Genomic DNA, 20,950 nt, shown 5'->3' on the forward strand with positions numbered 1-20,950 from the left:
AGACACAGGAGTACATGTCAGAGCCCCAAGGAGCACATTAAAATTCGCACGTGACGTTCCACCGGAAATGACGTGCTGGAAGTTGACCGGAAATGAGGTAATTTCGGGTGGAGATTGTGACGGAACCATGGAGGCACTTCAGAGAATGCTTCAGATCCATCACCGTGTCCTCCTCCGACAGTGCGGACAGCGGGATCGTCTTGGACACAGGGATGTTGGCCATGTGAGCGGATCATGATATGTCCTGCATCAGGAGGCTCAGGTGGGCACTAAAATGGGAGCCGGGCTTTCTTTCCCCTCTTTCTTTCTCACTATAATCTTTCTCTCTCTGTTCTCCCTTTCTCTCTCTCTTCTTTCTATCTCTCTCTCTCTCTGTTCTTTCTTTCTCTCTGGTCTCTTTCTTTCCCCTTTCTTTCTCTCTCTGTGTTCTTTCTTTCCTCTCTCTCTGTTCTTTCTCTCTTTTCTTTCTTTCTCTCTGTTCTTTCTTTCCCCTCTTTCTTTCTCTATCTAATCTTTCTCTTTCTTTCTCTGTTCTCTTTCTCTCTCAATGTGTTCATTCTTTCCCCTCTTTCTTTTATTCTCTCTCTCTGTTGTTTTTTTCGGTCCCCTCATTCTTTCTCTCTATTCTTTCGTTCTTTCTCTATCTCTGTTCTTTCTTTTTCTCTGTTCTTTCTTTCCCCGTCTTTTTTTCTCTCTCTAATCTTTCTTTCTCTCTTATCTTAATTTTTCTCTCTGTTCTTTCTTTCTCTCTCTTTGTTCTTCCTTTCTTTGTGTTCTTTCTTTCTCTCTCTGTTCTCTTTCTTTCTCTGTTCTCTTTACTTCTCTCTCTCTGGTCTTTCTTTACCCTCTTTCTTTATCTTTCTCTCTGTTCTTTCTTTCTTTTTCTCTGTTCTCTTTCTTTCCCCTCTTTCTTTCTCTCTGTTCTTTCTTTCTCTGTTCTTTTTTCTGTCCCCTTTCTTTCTCTCTTTCCCCTCTTTCTTTCTCTGTTCTCTCTCTTTCTCTCTGTTCTTTCTTTCCCCTCTTTCTTTCTCTCTCTAATCTTTCTCTTTCTTTCTCTGTTCTCTTTCTCTCTCAATGTGTTCATTCTTTCCCCTCTTTCTTTTATTCTCTCTCTCTGTTGTTTTTTTCGGTCCCCTCATTCTTTCTCTCTATTCTTTCGTTCTTTCTCTATCTCTGTTCTTTCTTTCCCCTCTTTCTTTCTTTTTCTCTGTTCTTTCTTTCTCTTTCTTTCCCCGTCTTTTTTTCTCTCTCTAATCTTTCTTTCTCTCTTATCTTAATTTTTCTCTCTGTTCTTTCTTTCTCTCTCTTTGTTCTTCCTTTCTTTGTGTTCTTTCTTTCTCTCTCTGTTCTCTTTCTTTCTCTGTTCTCTTTACTTCTCTCTCTCTGGTCTTTCTTTACCCTCTTTCTTTATCTTTCTCTCTGTTCTTTCTTTCTTTTTCTCTGTTCTCTTTCTTTCCCCTCTTTCTTTCTCTCTGTTCTTTCTTTCTCTGTTCTTTTTTCTGTCCCCTTTCTTTCTCTCTTTCCCCTCTTTCTTTCTCTGTTCTCTCTCTTTCTCTCTGTTCTTTTTTTTTTCCCTTCTTTCTTTCTATTTTCTCACTCTCTGTTCTTTCTTTTCCTCAGTACCAGTCAGTGTGCCCATAATGCTAGCCACTGTGCCCTCGGTACCAGTCAGTGTGATCAGCAGTGATAAATGGGAGTGGTTGGGGCGTAGATATGGGCGTGACTACTAAAATGGGTGTGACTAGGGGGCATGGCCTAAAATTTGCCGCGTAGCGCGCCGCAGCCTTTGTCCCTCTTTACCTTCTTCAAAAGTTGGGCGGTATGCCTCAGGTTTCATCATGGTCATTTACTAGAAGAAATAGTGCAGAGAGCTGGGACCGAGACTCCAACACAGGTATATCTGCCACACTTTTCTTTGCAGACAACAAGAAACAAACAGTTATAGATAGGGTCTGCAGGGTATTTTAGGCCCTAAACCCTCATTACCTCTCACCCATGTGGCAATGCATGCATCAGGCCCAGACATTACAGTGTCACAGTGGCCGCCTACTGCCCGCGTATTGTTATTAATCATGACATGCAGCACATTTCATTTGCGGCAATTTACCTCATAGAAAAACATTCGGAGTCTGAAATGAAGGCATCCATCACCAGTCTCGACCACAAGAGGGCGCTAAAAGTTAACGTACTGTGAAAACCACGTGATCGCAACTCTGACATAACATTGCGACAAAAGCGGAAGTGGAACGCACGTGCTGACTTCCGGGTGTCCTTGGCTTGTCATTAACAGAGCGACGGGCAGGTATGTGATGTCTAATGTATCTCATTGACGGCCGCGATGGAGCAGCTATCGCGATACTTTCATTGACCGGTCTGCTCTGTGTTGGGTGAGTGGTTTGTGTGTCAGTAGAGTATACGAGGTTATGGGAGGAATAGACAGCTGTCCTCCTCAGAGCTCCGTGCTGGAGATACTGCCTCCTATAACCCCGGGCTGGGAGGGGGACAGGTACGTGGTGTATATAAGCCCGGGCTAGAGGGGGGACAGGTACGTGGTGTATGTAACCCCGGGCTAGAGGGGGGACAGGTACGTGGTGTATGTAACCCCGGGCTAGAGGGGGGACAGGTACGTGGTGTATGTAACCCCGGGCTGGGAATGGGGGACAGGTACGTGGTGTATGTAACCCCGGGCTGGGAATGGGGGACAGGTACGTGGTGTATGTAACCCCGGGCTGGGAATGGGGGACAGGTACGTGGTGTATGTAACCCCGGGCTAGAGGGGGGACAGGTACGTGGTGTATATAACCCCGGGCTAGAGGGTGGACAGGTACGTGGTGTATGTAAGCCCGGGCTAGAGGGGGGACAGGTACGTGGTGTATGTAACCCCGGGCTAGAGGGGGGACAGGTACGTGGTGTATGTAACCCCGGGCTGGGAATGGGGGACAGGTACGTGGTGTATGTAACCCCGGGCTGGGAATGGGGGACAGGTACGTGGTGTATGTAACCCCGGGCTGGGAATGGGGGACAGGTACGTGGGGACGGGTACGTGGTGTATGTAACCCCGGGCTAGAGGGGGGACGGGTACGTGGTGTATGTAACCCCGGGCTAGAGGGGGGACAGGTACGTGGTGTATGTAAGCCCGGGCTGGGAATGGGGGACAGGTACGTGGTGTATGTAAGCCCGGGCTAGAGGGGGGACAGGTACGTGGTGTATGTAAGCCCGGGCTAGAGGGGGGACAGGTACGTGGTGTATGTAAGCCCGGGCTGGGAATGGGGGACAGGTACGTGGTGTATGTAACCCCGGGCTGGGAATGGGGGACAGGTACGTGGTGTATGTAACCCCGGGCTAGAGGGGGGACAGGTACGTGGTGTATGTAACCCCGGGCTAGAGGGTGGACAGGTACGTGGTGTATGTAACCCCGGGCTAGAGGGGGGACAGGTACGTGGTGTATGTAACCCCGGGCTGGGAATGGGGGACAGGTACGTGGTGTATGTAACCCCGGGCTGGGAATGGGGGACAGGTACGTGGTGTATGTAACCCCGGGCTGGGAATGGGGGACAGGTACGTGGTGTATGTAACCCCGGGCTGGGAATGGGGGACAGGTACGTGGTGTATGTAACCCCGGGCTGGGAATGGGGGACAGGTACGTGGTGTATGTAACCCCGGGCTAGAGGGGGGACAGGTACGTGGTGTATGTAACCCCGGGCTAGAGGGTGGACAGGTACGTGGTGTATGTAAGCCCGGGCTAGAGGGGGGACAGGTACGTGGTGTATGTAACCCCGGGCTGGGAATGGGGGACAGGTACGTGGTGTATGTAACCCCGGGCTGGGAATGGGGGACAGGTACGTGGTGTATGTAACCCCGGGCTGGGAATGGGGGACAGGTACGTGGTGTATGTAACCCCGGGCTAGAGGGGGGACGGGTACGTGGTGTATGTAAGCCCGGGCTGGGAATGGGGGACAGGTACGTGGTGTATGTAACCCCGGGCTGGGAATGGGGGACAGGTACGTGGTGTATGTAACCCCGGGCTAGAGGGTGGACAGGTACGTGGTGTATGTAAGCCCGGGCTAGAGGGGGGACGGGTACGTGGTGTATGTAAGCCCGGGCTGGGAATGGGGGACAGGTACGTGGTGTATGTAACCCCGGGCTGGGAATGGGGGACAGGTACGTGGTGTATGTAACCCCGGGCTAGAGGGGGGACAGGTACGTGGTGTATGTAAGCCCGGGCTAGAGGGGGGACGGGTACGTGGTGTATGTAACCCCGGGCTAGAGGGGGGATAGGTACGTGGTGTATGTAACCCCGGGCTGGGAATGGGGCACAGGTGCGTGGCATGTAACCCCGGGCTGGGAACGGGGCACGGGTACGTGGTGTATGTAACCCCGGGCTGGGAACGGGGGACGGGTACGTGGTGTATGTAACCCCGGGCTGGGATTGGGGGACGGGTACGTGGTGTATGTAACCCCGGGCTGGGATTGGGGGACGGGTACGTGGTGTATGTAACCCCGGGCTGGGAACGGGGGACGGGTACGTGGTGTATGTAACCCCGGGCTGGGATTGGGGGACGGGTACGTGGTGTATGTAACCCCTGGCTGGGAAGGGGACAGGTATGTGGCATGTAACACCAGGTTGTCGGCACCTCTAGAAAATCCTATAAATGGAAGGGGAGACTATGGGGCTCCCAACTAAACTTTTCACCAGAGAGCCTCTGTAAGTAGTGATCACACAAGCGCAGGATAGGTGATAACTTACTGATTGGCAGAATGAGAACTTTTACCTTGAGGGTATTTTGTCTGCTTAAAGTTTGTGCATATAGAGGTGTGTGTGTTTTTTCTTTTGCTTTTTGTCTTTTGCTGGATATTTAAAAGTAAACCACTTCAACAAATGTTTCCTTTGTGGAGTTTCTGAAAAATTTTCCATTTCCTGAAGCTAATTTGAAGTGTTTTGGCAGAGGGTTTTTTTTCTAAAACCTTTTTTTCTTTGCAGTTTTCTGAGTAGTGCCTAGTTGTGAGTGATTTCCATGAAGATCTGCTTCTCAGAAATGACATGGGCTTTCTTTCCTCTTACCAGGTGTTTTTCACAACCCAAAGCAGAAGAAATGCACTCAAAACACTGAACTTATTACCTGAAGCGTTTTTTTTTCAGATTTCTCACACTCTTCAAAAAGCTCCAGGTGCGCTTACCTTTGGACCATTGCTCAATTAATTCTCTATGGGGCTGCTGGACAAAGCGGATTGCAGTGCTCATCAGCTCTGTAGGGAATGATTGAAGCGAAGTTCGAGCTCAGTCACTGCCGCTCCATTCTAACAAGGGATAAAAACTCCCATCTGTGGATCAGTGTGGATCCCTGCGGTCGCAGCTCCACTGATCAACAAGCTATCACCTACAATATGGTTTTCATTGGACACCCCCTTTAACTGCTGCTTGGTTATCATAAATTGCATAATAACATGAACCCTGACGTATTGCCTCAACTACAGACAAAAATTAGGAAGTCCACTGCTTCTAGGGCAGAGACTGTGCCTTATGAAGGACTATATGGCGGCATACATTACCTCTGACTAATGAGAAACCAATGCCGCTCAATTTGTTTTAATGAGATATTGGGCTGTAAGAAGAACTTTAATTGGGAATAAACCACTTTCCCATGGTAAAAATAATATTTTACTAGTTAACTTGAGTTGATCGAAGAGTATCACATGGTAATGTAACACGCTCCGATTGACACTCAGTGTGGGCAGATTTTCTTCCAGTGTAAAAGAAGCACAGCATCAAAATGTTACAAAATTTATGCTAAAGACCATTCATATCCTTTAAATTAAGACTGTGAAGCATATAAAGGGGTCATCCAGTAAAGATAAGTTATTACCTAGCCATAGGGTAGCTGATAACTTACAGCTTGGTAGGGGTCCCACCACTGGTACCTGTACCAGTCAGCAGATCAGGGCAATTTTATCCATGTTACTCCCATTTAGAATGCAGAGTCATGCTCGACTGCTGTTCCAACCATTCCCATAGGGCTGCCAGGCAATGCACTCAACATTTTCCATCAGCCACATAGAGAAATAATAGAGTGGCGATGGACATGTTCACTGAAAATCCATTTTAACTCTGGGTAAGGTGGATAAAAGTGCCTTGCTCTGGTGATTGGTGTGGGTCCCAGCATTCAAACAACCACCAATTGCATATTCTGTGGGTAGGTGATGACTTATCTTCACTGGAAAACTCCATTCAGATTCCCAAAGTAACTTGATTCTAATTCTATATATATTTCTGTCTTTCCATGTAACCAGTGATGCCTCTTCACAAGCATCCACCTTCCATCTGGAAAGCCCTAAAACTAAAGGAAGGTATTTATGCTCGCCTGCCTGCACATTACCTGAAGGCTCTGAATGACACAGAGAAGCCCACTCCAGTACATTGGAGGCCGCACGGGTTAAAGTATAGACTAAACCCCAAGACAGGACAGCGAGAACGGGTTCAGGACGTCCCAGTGCTGCCCTACTTTCCTCCTGAGGCTGATGAAGGACTTTGGGGTGGAGAAGGCTGGATTTCTGGCTTTCGATATGCCAATAATGATAAGGTAAGACATTGCGGAGTCACTACACCCATGTCATCCATATCCTGATATGTCTATTAAAAGCAAATATACTACAAGATTTATCTATTAACAATATAAATGTGTTGTTAGTGAGTGAAAACTATCCAGTGTGGAGATCTGCTAAAGAGGTCCATACACGTAAGGCAGTAAGTTGATGAATGAGTGATCATCTGGTAAACCATAGCTATGCAGACCCAACCATACAAGTGTTAATCCATCTGGAATATGAATCACCACTGACTTCAGATATTGTCACTAGTTGATTACTACACTTCTTTTTTTTTTTTTACATCATTAAACAATTGTTTTGGATTAAATCGTCCATTTAGATCAACTTTAGAAAGAGGAGGTGTTCTCATACTGATCATTGTTACATGGTTCCAAATTCATGTAAATGTCTGCCAGACAATCCTGTATTTACCTTATAACATTGAGAGGAACATGTACGATCACCTAATCGCTGGGGTAACTTGTTTTATGTTGTGACGAGACCACATCTTCACTTCTAGACATGTGATTTGTATGAACATCACGAGTTGGGTGTACTTGGTTGAGAAGATTAGCCTGCTCCATGTACAGTGGGTGCTGGCTGTGATATATCACACCCAAAACCTAGTGCTGATCATGGTCAATAGTGAAACCAGTGTTCAAACTATCACACAGAAGGGAGGTCCTCTTCTGTCACTTACCATTCCCCTGTCCCCTGGTGTCAGTTAGCTTGGTACTCCTTGCTCAGAAGACACTACCTATAATGTTGAGCATTGCAGTGGATTGTGCCAGCAATCAAGTCCCCTTTATGAAATTGCTGTTTTTTTCCCCAATCTTCCCCACATGTACATTAGTCTGAATTAAATGTCGTTCAAAATTACACCTTTATCAGCAGAAAGAATCCCTCATACAGCTGTAGTGATGGAAATATGAGTTATTGTTGCTTGAAGACATGGAAGTGAAAATTGACTTGGAGAGATGGGTTAAACATCGTCGAATTACGAGGACTGATATTCAGAAAGATACACGGTGGCTCAGTGGATAGCACTGCAGCCTTGCAGCGCTGGGGTCCTGGGTTCAAATCCCACCAAGGACAACATCTGCAAGGAGATTGTATGTTCTCCCCGTGTTTGCGTGGGTTTCCTCTGGGTACTCCGGTTTCCTCCCACACTCCAAAAACATACTGTTAGGGATTCTAGATTGTGAGCCCCATCGGGGACAGTGATGATAATGGGTGCAAAACTGTAAAGCGCTGCGGAATGTTAGCGCTATATAAAAATAAATATTATTATTATTATTATACTGCAAATTTTATAAAGTCTAGAGTGAGGAGATGACACGTGGCACAATAGTAATGTTTGCCTTTCTCTCCTTTTGGTTCCTTATTTTATAGCTTTCTACAAGAGTGAAGAGACTTTGGAGGCCTCAGCTCTTCGCCCGGCAGCTGTACAGTGAGATTCTGGATAAAACATTTCCCATTGCTGTTACAATGAGGACCCTGGATCTTATCGATGCGGCTTATGGTTTTGATTTTTATATTCTGAAGGTAAGTAACAATGCTGAGTAATTGCCCATACATTACACACATGATGGTAATGGAAGTTCTACGTCACAAATGCATAACCTTCTAATGTATGGTGAGATATGGACACTTACAGGAGAGTTCATGCTTGATAAGCTGATGGAACAATTAATCCTTTGGACATTCTGTGTTCACTCTAAGTGAGGATTTTGTATTTATTTGTAAAAAAAAAAAAAAAAAAAAAAATTTCCCCAAGATCCAGATTTCGGTAAGGCTGGTTTCACATTCGCGCTTTTTAAGCGCACGCACGGCCGGGGGTAGCTCCGCCCCCGAGCCGGCTCTCTGCCTGGCGTGCCCGCCCCTTCCTTGTAGCGCCGCCTCCTAGCGCACAGCGGCGCCTGCGATCGGCGCACCCTATCTTTAGCATAGGGTGCGCAGATCGTGCGCAGGCCGTGCGCTAGTTGCGCTTTGACCTGCGCTGCGCACTTTTGACGGTGCGCCGTGCGCGCCAAAATCCGAAAAGTTTGATTTTGGCGGCACGGCGCACCGTCAAAAGTGCGCAGCGCAGGTCAAAGCGCAACTATCGCTTAGTGTGACGGGCCCTTAAGACTTACTGATAGGGAATCTAGATTGTGAGCCCCATTGGGGACAGCGATGATATTGTATATAAAGCGCTGTGGAATAAGGTAGTTCTATATAAGCAAAGCATAATAAATAAGGCGCCTCACAGGAATTAAAGTGATATGGCAGAAAAAAATGGAAATTTTAATTTCTTTCCTCAAAAATAGTGCTTTAGCACCAAATTTTTCATTTTCACAAAGGTAACACTAGAAAATGGACAGCACATCTTGTTGTGCAATTTCTCCTGAGTACGCCAATACCCCATTTGTGGTGGAAAAATACTGTTTGGGCACACGGCAGGGCTTGGAAGGGAAAGGGCATCAATTTACTTTTGAAACACAAAATTGGTTGGAATCAATAGCTGACACCATTTCATGTTTGCAGAGCCCCTGATGTGCCTAAACAGTGGAAACCCCCACAAGTTAACCATTTTGGAAGTTACACCCCTAAAGGAACTTATAGGTCTGGTGAGCACCTTGAGCTCACAGGTGCGTAACTGAATTTTATAATGTTGAGCTCTGAAAATTAAAAATTAAAAAAAAAAAAAAAGTTACTTCAACCTCAATTTTTTTTATTTTCACAAGGGTAACAGAAGAAAATGGACTGTATAATTTGTTGGGAAATTTTTCTTGAGTATGCCAATACCCCATATGTGGTGGAAATCTATTGTTTGGGCACACGGCAGGGCTCAGAAGGGAAGCCGCGCCAATTCAATTCTGGAGCGCAATTTTAGCTGGAATAGACTGCGGATGCCATGTCACATTTGAAGAGCCCCTGCCATGCCAAAACAGCAGGAAGCCCCCCCACAAGTGAGTCCATTTTGGAAACTGCACTTTTCAAGGAATTCACCTAGGGGTGTAGTGAGAATTTTTAACCATCAGGAGATTCATAGGATTGTTTAACATTGTGCTGAGTCAATGGAAAAAAGATTTTGCTTTTCAAAATGTGTAAAAGGAGAAATGTAACGGTGCAATTCCTCCTCAGTACTCCAATACACCCATATGTGGTTGAAAAAATTTTGAGGCACTGTGCAGGAGGGAAGAAGTGCCATATTGGGGTTAAAGGTTTTGCTGGAATGGTTTAAGGGTGCCATGTCTCATTTGGTAGAGCCTCTGAGGTGCCAGGTCAGGAGAACCCTCACCCCATAAGTGACCCCATTTTACAAATTACAACCCACTTCTTCCCCCAAGGAATTCATGAGTGCGCATCTTGACACCTCAGGTGACTCACAGAAATTGACACCATTGGGCATGCAGCCTTGCAGTGCTGGGGTCCTGGGTCAATTTCTGTGAGTCACCTGAGGGTCCTGGGTTCGAATCCCACCAAGGACAACATCTGCAAGGAGTTTGTATGTTCTCCCCGTGTTTGCGTAGGTTTCCTCCCACATTCCAAAGACATACTGATAGGGAATATAGATTGTGAGCCCCATCGGGGAGAGCAATGATGTGTGCAATCTGTAAAGCGCTGCAGAATATGTTAGCGCTATATAAAAATAAAGCTTATTTATTTATTATGGGCAGTGAAGAAAAAAAATAATTACATTTTTACAACTAGAATGTTGAATTAGCCCCAAGTATAATTTTTATAAGGGTTACTGAGAAAAATGGAACTAAGTTTTTGCAATTTCTTCTGAGTGAGCCAATGCTCTACATATAATCGGGAATGAAAGAGAGCCTCCCACAATAATGAACAGGTAAAAAAATGTATTGTTAAAATATATACTTTATTTATATCACAACAATCAAACAATATTTTAAAAATTAATGATGCCTCCTGTCAAAAACGGATCAAAATTGGTCCCCAATATATGTGATATACACTAGCATACAAATCGCAATAAGGCCTTGGTAAAACCACTCATAGAGATTTTGAGTCAAATTTATTTACATTCACTAAATTTAAAGTGCAAATGTAAATGACAAATATATCATGAGCAATGTGCAAAAGAATGACCTCAAAAAGTCCAAAGCAAAGTGCTTGAGTGCATGTAAACATTACCAGCTCAAATTGGTCTAATAAAGTGGTTATCTGAATATCATTACCTCGGTGGGGAGCCAAAAAAGACCTGCTTTCTACCCCAACATGCGTTTCTATACTGAATATCATTACCTCGGTGGGGAGCCAAAGAAGACCTGCTTTCTACCCCAACATGCGTTTCTATACATTCTTCATCCGGGGATGCCCCCGAAGGAGAATATATAGAAACGCGCGTTGGGGTAGGAAGCAGGTCTTTTTTGGCTCCCCACTTAGGTAATGATATTCAGATAAGCACTTTTGCACATTGCTCATGATGGTTTTTGTCATTCACATTTGCACTTTGGCACTTTAACCTCTTAATGACCGACACTTTTTTCAGTTTTGCATTTTCGTTTTTCACTCCCCTTCATCCCAGAGCCATAACTTTTTTTTTTTCCATCAATATGGCCATGTGAGGGCTTATTTTTTGCGGGATTAGTTGTCCTTTTGAACGATACCGTTGGTTTTACCATGTCGTGTAACAGAAAGCGGGGGAAAAAAATTCCAAGTGCCGTGAGATTTGCAAAAAAAAAAAAAAGTGCAATCCCGCACTTGTTTTTTTGTTTGGCTTTTTTGCTAGATTCACTAAATGCTAAAACTGACCTACCATTATGGTTCTCCAGGTCAGTACGACTTCATAGACACCAAACATGTCTAGGTTCTTTTTCATGTAAGTGGTGAAAAAAAATTCCAAAGTTTGATTAAAAAAAAAAATAAAAAAAAATTTGCGCCATATTTCAAGACCCGTAGCATCTCCATTTTTTTTGTGATCTCGGGTTGGGTGGTAGCTTATTTTGTTGGGTGCCGAGCTGACGTTTTTAATGATACCCTTTTTGTGCAGGTACAATCTTTTGATCATCCGTTAATGCAATTTAATGCAATGTCACTGCAACCAAAAAAAGGTAATTCTGGAGTTTTTGATTTTTTTTCTCTCTACGATGTTTAGCGATCAGGTTAAACCTTTTTTATTATTAATAATAATAATAATCGGGCGATTCTGAACGCGGTGATACCAAATACCGCATATACTTGTGTATAAGCCGACCCCCCCCCCCCCCCCCCCACTAATTTTGCCACAAAAAACTGGGAAAACTTATTGACTCGCGTATAAGCCTAGGGTAGAAAATGCAGCAGCTACTGGTAAATTTCAAAAATAAAAATACCAGTAAAAGTAAAATTGAGACATCAGTAGGTTAAATGTTTTTGAATATCCATATTGAATCAGGAGCCCCATATAATGCTCCATACAGTTCATGATGGCTCCATACAAAATACACCCCATATAATGCTGTACAACGGTTAATAATGGCCCCATAAGATGCTCCATAGAATAAAATGCCCCATATGCTGCCCCATAAGATGCTCCATAGAATGTGCACCCATAAGATGCTCCATAGAATAGGCCCCCATATGCTGCTGCAAATAAAAAAAAAAAAAAAAAAACATGCTCACCTCTCCGTGGCTGGGGGGCCAGGTGCCGGTGTCGCTGCCGGCTCAGGACCCGGCACCTGAGATATTCACCTGTCCCCACGCTGCTTGCTGCTGTCTACCACATCGTCTGTCAGTGACGTTCAGGCAGCCGAGGGCGCACTAACAATGTCACCACGCCCTTTGACCTGAACATCACTGACATAGGACGCGGCGAGCAGCGTGGGAATGGGGACAGGTGAATATCGATTATACTCACACACCCCCGGCGCATGTCTGCAGCCCCGTTCTCCCACGGTCTCTGACGCCTGCCTTCAGCAGTCAAGTGATACTGCTCACTAAAGACATGAATATGCTCATATTAATTTCTTTAATCAGCGGTACCACGTGACCGCTGAAGGCAGGCCCCGGAGACCATGGGACAAGCAGGGGGGCCGCAGAGATGCGCCGGGGGGGGGGCAACATGATCTGACACCCCCGCGGACTCCCTGACACATGACTCGGGGGTTGTAGACTTTCAGCCCCAAAAAATGGGCTGAACATCTCGGCTTATACGCGAGTATATACGGTATGTCTGTTTTGTTTTTGTTTTTTTTTTTCTTATTTTGAATGGGGCTAATCGGGGGTGATTTGAACTTTTTGTTTTTTTATTTTTTTTCATATTTTTGAAAACATTTTTCTTTTGGCATGCTTTAATAGTTTCCATAGGAGTCTAGAAGCTGCCACAACTCTATGGCCTCTGCTACATAGAGGCGATGCTCAGATCGCCTCTATATAGCAGATTTACTGCATTGCTATGAGCGCCGATCACAGGGTGGCGCTCACAGCAATCCGGCATCATCAACCATAGAGGTCTCAAGGAGACCTCTGGTTGTCATACCGATGACCCCCCCCCCCCCCCCCCTCCCATCATGTGACGGGTCATCGGTGAGCGCATTTCTGGCCGGATGGCTGGGAGCGCTTAAGTGCCGCTGTCAGTTTCACAGAGGCGTTTAACTAGTTAATAGCGGCGGGCAGATCGCGATTCCGCCCACGGCTATTGCGGGCACATGTCAGCTGTTCAAAATACCTGACATGTCGCGGCTTTGAGGTGGGCTCACCGCCGAAGCCCACATCAAAGTGAGGTGCTGCCATCAGACGTACTATTCTGTCCGATGGCAGTAAGGTGTTTATTTACATTCACTAAATTTTATATTATTTTGACCCATAAAATCTGAGTGGCTTTACCAAGGCCTTATTGCGATTTGTATTCTAGTGTATGTCACTTATATATTGGGGGACCAATTTTGATCTGTTTTTGACAGGAGGCATCATCGTTAATTTTTAAACTATTGTTTGATTTTTGTGATATAAAGTATACATTTTAACAATAAATTCTTTTGCCTGTCCATTATTGTGGGAGGCTTTGTTTCATCCTTTGAATGGAATTTTTTTTGCTATCATAAATTTAATGGACCAAAATTTATATATAATCGGGAGCTACTTTTAAGGCACAGTGGAAAGCTCAAAAGAGAAGAAGCTCCATATTATAGTGCAGATTTTGCTGTTATTGTTTGCAGGTGCCATGTTCCACTGTGAGAGCCCCCTGAGGTGCCAGAACAGCAGAATTCCCAAATAAGTGACCCCAATTTACAAACTACATCTCTCAATGAAATCATCTAAGGGTGCAGTGATCATATTGACACTACAGGTGTGTCACCACATTTTATACTATTGGGCAGTGAAGAAACAATAGTCACATTTTTACAACAAAAAATTAGTTTTAGACCCATATTTTACATTTTCACACAGGGAAATTAGTAAAAATGGCACCAAAATTTGTCACACAATTTTTGCTGAACATGGAAATACCCCATATATGGCTGTACAGTACCTGCTAAGCCACACGGTAAGACTCTGGAGGGATAGGAGCGCTATTTGCCTCCTGGAGCACAGATTTTCCTAGAATAGTTTACCGGCTCCATATACAGAGCTCCCTAAGTGCTAGAAGTGCAGAATGCCTCGTCAAATGACTCCATATTGCAAATTATTCTCCTCTCAGAATTTATCTTCAGCTGCAGTGACAATTTTGATTCCATGTTTGTGTTCCATAAGCGAGCAACAGGTTGCAAAGTGAAAATTGCAATTCTTCTGTTGTAGTGACCAGCTCGGGCTTCTGGAGACCCCCCCGTAACTTAGGTGGGGTCTCATTGCTATAGAAATGCCAAACGCCTGGATGCCAAAAGTGGTTTAGGCACACAGGGAATCAGAAAGGAGGGGACATTTGGATTTGGGAGCGCAGAATTCACTGGATATCTTTTGGGTGTTAAGGAGTCATTTTGCTTATCCAGAGCCTTTGTATGACCAATAAGTTAGAAGCTTCCCCCCCTACTATATTTCCATTAACGATGATGGACCTTGCATTTTTGTGGATTGAGTTGTGTCTCTTATTAGGGTGGCTCAGTGGTTAGCACTGTTACTTTGCAGCGCTGAGGTTCAGGGTTCAAATCCCACCAAGGACAAAATCTGCAAGGCGTTTGCATGGGTTTCCGCTGGGTTCTCAGGTTTCCTCCCAGACTCCAAAGACATACTCCTAAAGAATCTAGATTGTGAGACCCAATGGGACAGCGATGATGATGTGTGTAAAGCGCTGCGGAATATGATGCCTCTATATAAGCAATGCATAATAACATTTTGGATCACATTTATCCTGCTCTCTACACTGATTACTTCATTTGGTGTTTCCATCTAAATCTCCAAATTATATGATTCAGATAAAACCCAGAGGGATCCATTCACTATAATGAGGCAGCAGAGTTGCTCTGGACGCCGTTTCCTTCTTTTCAGAGGCGCACAAAACTGTAGCTGACAGCACTTTTATGCACGCCTAAAAAGATAGGACACCACCGGATAACAGGTCATACTGTGTCCAGTGCCTCCATCTGCCTCATTATATCGAATCTTCCACCAGAGATTCTGTCTGAATCATGTATTTCAGAGATTTACAAGGAAGCACCGGTGTAAGCGCTCAGTGTAGAGCACAGCATAAATGTACACCGAGCCTTACTGCGATCTTTGGGAGGCAGAATGAACAAATCAACAGCAGGTCGGGAGTTGCTTTTATTTATTTATTTATTATGCAATTCCACTTGCAGTATAAGTGATTAGACAACTTTTATTCTCGTTTTGTTTTTTGTTTTTTTTAAATGTTTGGCTGCTGCCGCACTAAAAGACTTTTTTTTTTTTTTTTTTTTTTTTTTTTTTTTTTTTTTTGTGGGACTAGACAGTTTTCAAAGATGCCCTTTTTATTTTCATTCAACTTTTTGTTCGTTGATAGGTTTTTACCACTTATATTTTTATTACAGTATTCACTGAAGGGGTTAACTAGTATGACAGTTCTATAGATCAGGTTGTTCCTGGAGAGGCAATACCAAATGTGTACACTTTTGTTTTTTACATAGATGTACTGATTTATTGGTTATTTATTTTTTTCCACATTATAACTGTCAGTGTTGGTGAGAGAAGCCTTTTAGTCCATGGTCATGGCATTGACTAAAAGAGCTACATTAGCTGGGTGACCTGGAGTTTGTCATGTTGGGTCGTGAATTGGAGAGGGAATTCTTTCCTTCTCCCTGCCTCCTACATGTTGCGATCAGTAAGATATATAAGCTAGGGTTTTCTCCTATTTCATGCTCAGGGATACCAAGTAATAATCATAACCTATGTACAGGATGGAAATTCAAGATCCATTACACATAACTGGAGCTGAATTGGAAGTTGTGACATGTTTCATTCCCCTAGTGAATTATTACAGTTGACTATCTGGATTTTTACCATTGACCAAATTAACAGTTTTTAAATCTAGAATTGGGTTAAATAAACCTGATGTATTCACGGTAAATGCACTACAATTAATATCCACCTATTATAGACCCCACAGAGGGATCTTCACTCAAAGCTGGGAATGGAATTTAAAAGGGCAATGCTGATGCGCCTGTCAAAGAAAGATCCAAGTCTCCACCCCGATGACCCAGTAAAGAGGGAGCAGATTTATAACAAGTACAAGGTAGGCATTCTACTTCTTGAAATGTTGAGGCTGATCATACATAATTTTTGTGTCTGCTATTCAGGGTTTCTGCTTGGAGCTACTTGGCCTGATTGGGTTTTACTGTAGCATAAAAAGCACTGTTGGGTAAATGAAAGGGCATATATTGAGGGAGATTTATAACCAGTGCGGAAAAAGTGACAGTTCACTCATTGATTGTTTTGGGGGATACGAGCACTTTTCTTCCTTTGTTATAAATCTACTGTATTGTACACTGTTGATCTCATTATGTAAATATACCACTGGAGTCAACACTTTCATTATTAAATCTGTTCTTCTACCAGGAATTTGAGATCCCACTGGAGGAAGCTGAGTGGGTTGGTTTAACATTAGAAGAAGCTGTGGAAAAACAAAGGCTCTTAGAAAAGAAGGTGCGTAGTCACAAGAAACTGTGTGTACTGGATATCTGCAAAAGGCATGCCCTCCGACTTCTGGCCACTGTTCTCTAGTATTTTGGCAGAGATTTTTTTATCACTTTGTAGAATTGCTTAGGCCTGTTTCACACATCTGTTTGTGTCCATCAGTCAAAATCCGCCGTTTTGCAAAAAAAAACGGATCCGCCATTTTTCTTGACAGATCTGTTTTTTTTTCCCATTGACTTGCATTATCGGCGGATCTTGACGGATGGTCATCCGTTGGATCCGTTTTTTTACGGATCCGCCAAAATTTTGGCGTCCACTGACATGACAGGATGGACCATGCAACATTTTTTTTTTTTTTGGCTGGCCGGATCCGCATTTGTCACTGCGCATGCCCGGAAGCATTGCTTTTGCCGGAAATTTAACCCTAAATCCCGTTCTGGCGGCTGGTAAAAATCTCCCTCTCCTCCCCGGGCACAGGTTCCTTTAAATTTCTCCCGTCGCCGGATCCGTCAAAGCAACGGTCCGGTAGCACACGTTGCTTCCAAAACAGTTGCGGATCTGTGTCCCGCCATTTTCGCAGATTGCAACTGATGCAAAAAAAGTATGTGTGAAACAGGCCTTAGGATTTCCATTTTACACACCGGATACAATTCTACAAAAGAAAATAAGGCCACGTTCATATGGAAATGTGCAGAAGTGCCTGCAGTATAATATTGTATAACTGGTAAGCTGGTCCCATACAAATGCTTCTACATTGGTATTAATAACTTTTTGTTTTCACCTATTAGGACCCAACTCCTGTATTTAAAATTGCTGTAGAAGAGCTTATCCACAAACTTACAGCTCAGAAACTAGAAGATCCAGCAGACACACACATCAGATCCTAAAAATCTATTAATGGGGGTCACTAAACCTGAACTTTGCCATGATGTTATCATTATTTTTTTAATAGAGACATTTTACACTGGAAAACCCCTTGGGAAGTCCAGAACAAGGTCTGCTCACCAAGATCACCACTTTGAGACATGTGTCTCCAGTGCTGAGCACTTCCATAAACATCTATATACAGAAGTGTGGTTTATATCATCCGTTCTGTTGATTACTCTATGTTTAGAAGCCTTCTATGATCATATTGGTTAATATAATCCCAGCACTAACTACGACTAATAAAATAGTCAACTGACCATGAAGCCTCAGGCTGGTTTTCCCTTTTTTTTTTTTTTTTTTCTTTTTTTTTTTTTTCCCCCCTTCTATTTCATGTTCTACACATTTAATCTGTTGATGTATGTTTAAAGGACTCAATAAAATATCTTTTGAGAAATGTGACTTTTTGTTAAATATACTTGCAATCCATTTTCCTGCTGAAGGGTACAGTATGTACACATGTTAAATTATTTGCAGACATTTCTGATATAAACACTGATGTTTTTGCATGCCCCCCCCCCCCCCCCCCCATTCATTAGAATAGGTGAAAAATGCTGAGGAAATTTACTTGTTGCAGATCTTTAAACTGCTTCAAATTTTCCTGGAAAAAAATAAGCAACTTTTACATGAGACTTCAAAAATCTCAATCACATTGCTGCCAGTACATCATCCTTCCGTTTTTGTGACAAAACTGCGAGGGAAAAAGTCACAAATGCTTAACGTGTGCAAGTACCCTTATAGTATGTGCACACTGTTAAGTATCTGCTGCAGACATTTCTGTGTCAAAAGGCAGGAAAAATGCTGATTAGTGTGCTTTTGATGTTTGCTTGTTTTTTTTTTTTCTTCTAGCGTGGCTCATTTGGATATTTATACCATCATTCACAGGACGTAAAGAATTATCACTTTGACCAAATATGACAATGAATTTCAAACCATTTGCTCCCCCAATGTGATGTCTGGAGCTGCTTCTCTTTGGTGTGATGTTAGGTGGTAGTGATGATGTTAATAGTCGCAATGCTTTCCCAGGCTTGGGTTGACTGGAGTTAATTCTTGGTGATGAATTTTGTAAAGAACTTGCAGTAGTAAGTTCTGAATACAAGAGACACAGGAGGCATATATACATCACTGGACAGGGCTGGGGTATATATATACATCATTGGATGGGGCTGGGGGCATGCTATACTTCACTGGACGGGGCTGGGGGCATATACAGTGACTTGCGAAAGTATTCGGCCCCCTGGAACTTTACAACCTTTTCCCAGATATCATGCTTCAAACATAAAGATACCGAATGTAAATTTTTGGTGAAGAATCAACAACAAGTGGAACGCATTTGTGAAGTTGAACGAAATTGATTGGTTATTTTAAGTTTTTGTGGAAATGTAAAAACTGAAAAGTGGGGCGTGCAATATTATTCGGCCCCTTTACTTTCAGTGCAGCAAACTCACTCCAGAAGTTCATTGTGGATCTCTGAATGATCCAATGTTGTCCTAAATGACTAATGATAAATATAATCTACCTGTGTGTAATCAAGTCTCCGTATAAATGCAACTGCTCTGTGATAGTCCCAGGGTTCTGTTTGAAGCACAGAGAGCATCAAGAAGACCAAGGAACACAACAGGCAGGTCCATGATACTGTTGTGGAGAAGTTTAAAGCTGGATTTGAATTCAAAATGATTTTCAAAACTTTAAACATCCCAAGGAGCAATGTGCAAGCGATCATATTGAAATGGAAAGAGTATCATACCACTGTAAATCTACCAAGACTCGGCCGTCCCTCTAAACTTACATCTCAAACAAGGAGAAGACTGATCAGAGATGCAGCCAAGAGGCCCATGATCACTCTGGATGAACTGCAGAGATCTACAGCTGAGGTGGGACAGTCTGTCCATAGGACAACAATCTGTCGTACACTGCACAAATCTGGCCTTTATGGAAGAGTGGCAAAAAGAAAGCCATTTCTCAAAGATATCCATAAAAAGTGTTTAAAGTTTGCAACAAGCCACTGGGGAGACACACCAAACATTTGGAAGAAGGTGCTCTGGTCAGATGAAACCAAAATCGAACTTTCTGGCAACAATGCCAAACGATATGTTTGGCATAAAGGCGACACAGCTCATCACCCTGAACACACCATCCCCACTGTCAAACATGGTGGTGGCAGCATCATGGTTTGGGCCTGCTTTTATTTGGCAGGGACAGGGAAGAAGTTTAAAATTTGATGGGAAGATGGATGAAGCCAAATACAGCACCATTCTTGAAGAAAACCTGTTTGAGTCTGCAAAAGACCTGAGACTGGGACGGAGATTTGTCTTCCAACAAGACAATGATCCCAAACATAAAGCAAAATCTACAATGTAATGTTTCACAAATAAACGTATCCAGGTGTTAGAATGGCCAAGTCACAGTTCAGACCTCAATCCAATCGAGAATCTGTGGAAAGAGCTGAAAACTGCTGTTCACAAACGATCTCCATCAAACCTCACTGAGCTCGAGCTGTTTGCCAAGGAAGAATGGGCAAGAATTTCAGTCTCTCGATGTACAAAACTGATAGAGACATACCCCAAACGACTTGCAGCTGTAATCGCAGCAAAAGGTGGCGCAACAAAGTATTAAGTTAAAGGGGCCGAATAATATTGCACGCCCCACTTCTCAGTTTTTGAATTTCCACAAAAATTTAAAATAACCAATAAATTTCGTTCAACTTCACAATTGTTTCACACTTGTTGAATCTTCACCAAAATTTTACAATTGGTAGCTTAATGTTTGAAGCATGATATGTGGGAAAAGGTTGAAAAGTTCCAGGGAGCCGAATACTTTCGCAAGGCACTGTATACATCACGGGGCTGGGGGCATATATACGTGTCTGGAGGGGCTGAGGCTGTCCTCATCTGTGGTACTGGAGCACAGAGCGCGCTGAATCCAAGGTACGTCAGCGTCTTCACGCACTGCAGTGTTCTGTATTGAATGCTTCGTATGCATTTTCGCAGTGTCGGGAGTAATTAAAAGCACACGGCCACTGGCCCGAACACAGAAAAGGAAGCCACTGGCTGGAGGTTTCCCACCCTTGGCAAAGGTGATAATTGATTGACTTGTGTTGCACCCCTACTGATCTCCAAATTAGACGTTTTGTATCCCTAGAATTCCCCTGGCTACAAGACCACAGCCAGGAAGAGTTTAATGCAGCTTTAGTCATTTTGTGTGTTGGCTATGAAATTTTCTATTTTCATCAGTGCCATGGACTTTGATTGGAGCTGCAGAGCGCATGTTCGACCAGATGATTTATTCTGCTCTTCAAAGAAAATGCTTGTCGTGCTGTACCGAGATATTAAACGTGTAGAGCCAAAACTAAAGGCTTAACATAGCGTACAGTATTGGATTTTTTTGTATGCACCGACATAAATATTTG

General features: G+C 43.6%; 1 protein-coding gene across 3 annotated transcripts; it reads left to right on the top strand.

Annotated features, from left to right (window-relative positions):
- The first annotated feature begins 121 nt into the window (after nt 1-121).
- Nucleotides 122-17,801, top strand: MRPL28 (mitochondrial ribosomal protein L28). 3 transcript variants are annotated; one of them, XM_073546652.1, is made up of 7 exons: nt 122-262; nt 2,115-2,387; nt 6,289-6,578; nt 7,978-8,130; nt 16,082-16,216; nt 16,540-16,626; nt 17,406-17,801. In XM_073546652.1, the coding sequence occupies exons 3-7, from the start codon at nt 6,291-6,293 to the stop codon at nt 17,502-17,504; spliced, it is 762 nt and encodes a 253-aa protein (XP_073402753.1). In that variant the 5' UTR covers nt 122-262; nt 2,115-2,387; nt 6,289-6,290; the 3' UTR covers nt 17,505-17,801. The 3 variants fall into 3 exon arrangements, with proteins under 3 accessions (XP_073402753.1, XP_073402752.1, XP_073402754.1); XM_073546651.1 differs by having other exon boundaries at nt 2,115-2,302; XM_073546653.1 differs by lacking the exons at nt 122-262; nt 2,115-2,387 and adding an exon at nt 5,146-5,168.
- Nucleotides 17,802-20,950: the final 3,149 nt, after the last annotated feature.

This window comes from Dendrobates tinctorius, unplaced genomic scaffold, assembly GCF_039654945.1.
Source record: "Dendrobates tinctorius isolate UK_male_01 unplaced genomic scaffold, ASM3965494v1 ptg000150l, whole genome shotgun sequence".
In the NCBI taxonomy this organism is placed as follows: domain Eukaryota; kingdom Metazoa; phylum Chordata; class Amphibia; order Anura; family Dendrobatidae; genus Dendrobates; species Dendrobates tinctorius.